A 2,729-nucleotide genomic window follows, 5' to 3' on the forward strand; every position below is an offset into this window, starting at 1 on the left:
AGCTATGGACATCTATAATCATGTGCTTCAGTGCTATAGCAAAAATGTTTTCCCCTATCTCAGTTCCTCCTCCTCCTCCTGATATCTGCAGGGCTAGAATTTTTTCACCCTTGTATTTCTGCACTTACTGTAGTATTTGTATATTTCTGGCTGCTTAATTTGTGTACTCCTGTCTTTCTTCAGTTTCAAATTCCCAGAAGTGATGAAATGGAATGCAAAAAACTTGTGAGGAGTTAGGAATGCCCAAGAAATTTTTCTCTCCTGTCTCAATAGGCTACTGAGGAAAGCCAGGGACCTACTGCAAACTATTACCTGAGCACTTTGTCCCGATGATTTTTAAGGTAGAATGAAGCCAAGTTGAGTTCCTTGAGGTTTTCCAATCGCTGCAGGTTGCTGAAGAAATTTTTAAAGAGTTTCCTCCTCTGAGATCTAAAAGAGACTTTAAACAGAATAAGGCTTTGTATGTGGGCCATCCGAGACAGGATGCTGTTGATATCACTCAATGAGTCCTTATCAACAGAAAACTGATCAAAACACTTGAGATCAAGAAATTTCAGAGTACATTTGTAGTTACACAATTTATCAACTTGCAGATCTCAACAGCACACATGCAAAGACCCTGAACTCTCCTCAGCTTTACCCATAAGCAAATCCAAAAATTCCTTTTCCATTAAGGAGCCATCGAGGAAAAGGTCCACTAGTAATTCCACAGGTCTGGGTGTCTGAGTCTCAAACCCTGAATTTCCTAAACGAAGATGTCCTAATATTTTAGTGATAGAGTGGTCAGAATAAGCACAAGAATGAAAACATAAAGGTGATATTGTGCTGACTTCAGGGCATGTGATCCTAGAGTAGGTGACTTGTCTCAAATCTAGTATCCTCAATTTAGTTCTATGTTGGGAAATGAGCAGATAGAGTATATGAAAAATAGCAAATGGCAATGAATCCCAGTAGGATCAATGACGGCATATAAGAAAAAATCTAGTCTCATCAGGAGTGACTGGATCTTCTTTCTCTGTGGTCTGGTAGGGCTGCATTGGCAGGGGCATGTGAACAAAGAACAGACAACTGAGTTCATGACAGAGGCATCCCCTGCTCCCCTTACTCTGCCTCTGCCTCCTGCATGGAGATTGACCTGCCAATTTTTGAGAAAGGGGAGGAGGAAGAGAGGGTGGGACTGAAAGTTGTTGAAGAAGGTATCTTCAATCAGGATAAATAATGAATAAATTGTGCAAAATTAAAAAAAAATAAAACATGAGTGAGGTATCCCAGGAGAAAGACACACATGGTGTATACTCACTTATATACACCTATAAGATAGGATAAACATACTAAAATCTGTACACCTATAGAAGATAAACAAGAAAGAGGACCCGGGGTAAGATGATCAGTCCTCACTCAGGAAGACAAATGGGCTTGATATTAGATGTAGGAAAACACAAGTAACAGAACAGGAGCCTACCACAGAAGGCCTCTGAAAGACTCTACCTAGCAGTGTATCAAAGCAGATACTATGACTCCTAACAAAAACTCAGCAGAGTGCAGGGAATCATATGAACGAAGGGGGAGTTAATATGACCTGGAGAGGATAAGATCTCCACAAAGACTAAATATATCTGGGCAGAGGGGTCTTTTATGAAACTGTTTCTCCAACCCAGGACTATGTATGGATATATCTTAGAACCTCTGCTCAGATATAGCGTATGGTAGATCAGTATGCAAGTGTGTACCCTAGTAAGGGGAACAGGGACTATTTCTCACATGACTCAATGGCGGGCTCTTTGACCTCCCCACCCCCCAAGGGAGAAGCAGCCCTGCTAGGCCACAGAGGTGGACTTTGCAGGCAGTCCTGATGATACCTGATAAAACAGGGTCAGATGAAAGGGGAGGAGGTCCTCCCTTATCAGTGGACTTTGAAAGGTTCAGGGAGGAGATGAGAGAGGGAGGGTTGGATTGGGAGGGAGTGAAGGAGCAGGATACTGCTGGGATACAAAGTTAATAAAATGTAACTAATAATAAAAACTAAATGAAAAAAAGATAAAAAGAAAAGAAAAATATAAAAAATTAATAAAAGCAAATTTAAAATAAAATAGAACAAATCCTTTTAGGCATAGCTGACATTCCTTATAATAACTCCCAACAATTCTTTCCCATTAAAATTGAAACTCTTTCTCCCCATCATTTTACACCTTAATTCATCTCCAGTCTTCAAGCTTCTGTTTTTCTTTTTAGTAATATTTGTTACATAAGCCCATCAATATTACACCTCCCCCCCACCAATAACATAGATTTCATAACAAAATGTGTTGGGCCAACAGGCTTTCACATAAATCTTCAGCATGCACTTGTTACTACTTCTGGAGTGATTAGTAGGCCAGGGCATAACCTCCTGAATCTTATCATGTCTCTACTATACAACCTTACCTAGGAGAGGAGTTCTGTGCAGGACATACTGGAAGATTCTCAATCATGGTTTTCAGGAGTTCATGGTGAGCCTCCTGAATACTAAGTGACCCAATAAGGAGACAGTAAAAGGGCCAAACTTTAACCATTGCACTCAATATACTCCTATGCCCACCCCTAAAGGCAGCAATGAACAATGGAACAAAAAGCTCTCTTGGAATGTCCTCCAGAGCTTGGATTGCTGCAGACTCATTGCTCAGCAGACTCTGCACAGCAAGATCCAACAGTTTATTCGGGACTGCTGCATCCATCGTTGTGAGCCTGTA

At 40.8% G+C, this 2,729-nt stretch overlaps 1 protein-coding gene across 1 annotated transcript; it reads right to left on the reverse strand.

The window, feature by feature from the left end:
• Positions 1 to 308: 308 nt before the first annotated feature.
• LOC129674401 (melanoma antigen preferentially expressed in tumors-like) lies at positions 309 to 2,714 on the reverse strand. Its single transcript, XM_055604362.1, is given in 2 exon segments — positions 309 to 891; positions 2,425 to 2,714. Coding segments are annotated over 2 exon segments (873 nt in total).
• Positions 2,715 to 2,729: the final 15 nt, after the last annotated feature.

This window comes from Psammomys obesus, unplaced genomic scaffold (assembly GCF_907164565.1).
Source record: "Psammomys obesus unplaced genomic scaffold, mPsaObe1.curated_primary_1811, whole genome shotgun sequence".
Taxonomy (NCBI): domain Eukaryota; kingdom Metazoa; phylum Chordata; class Mammalia; order Rodentia; family Muridae; genus Psammomys; species Psammomys obesus.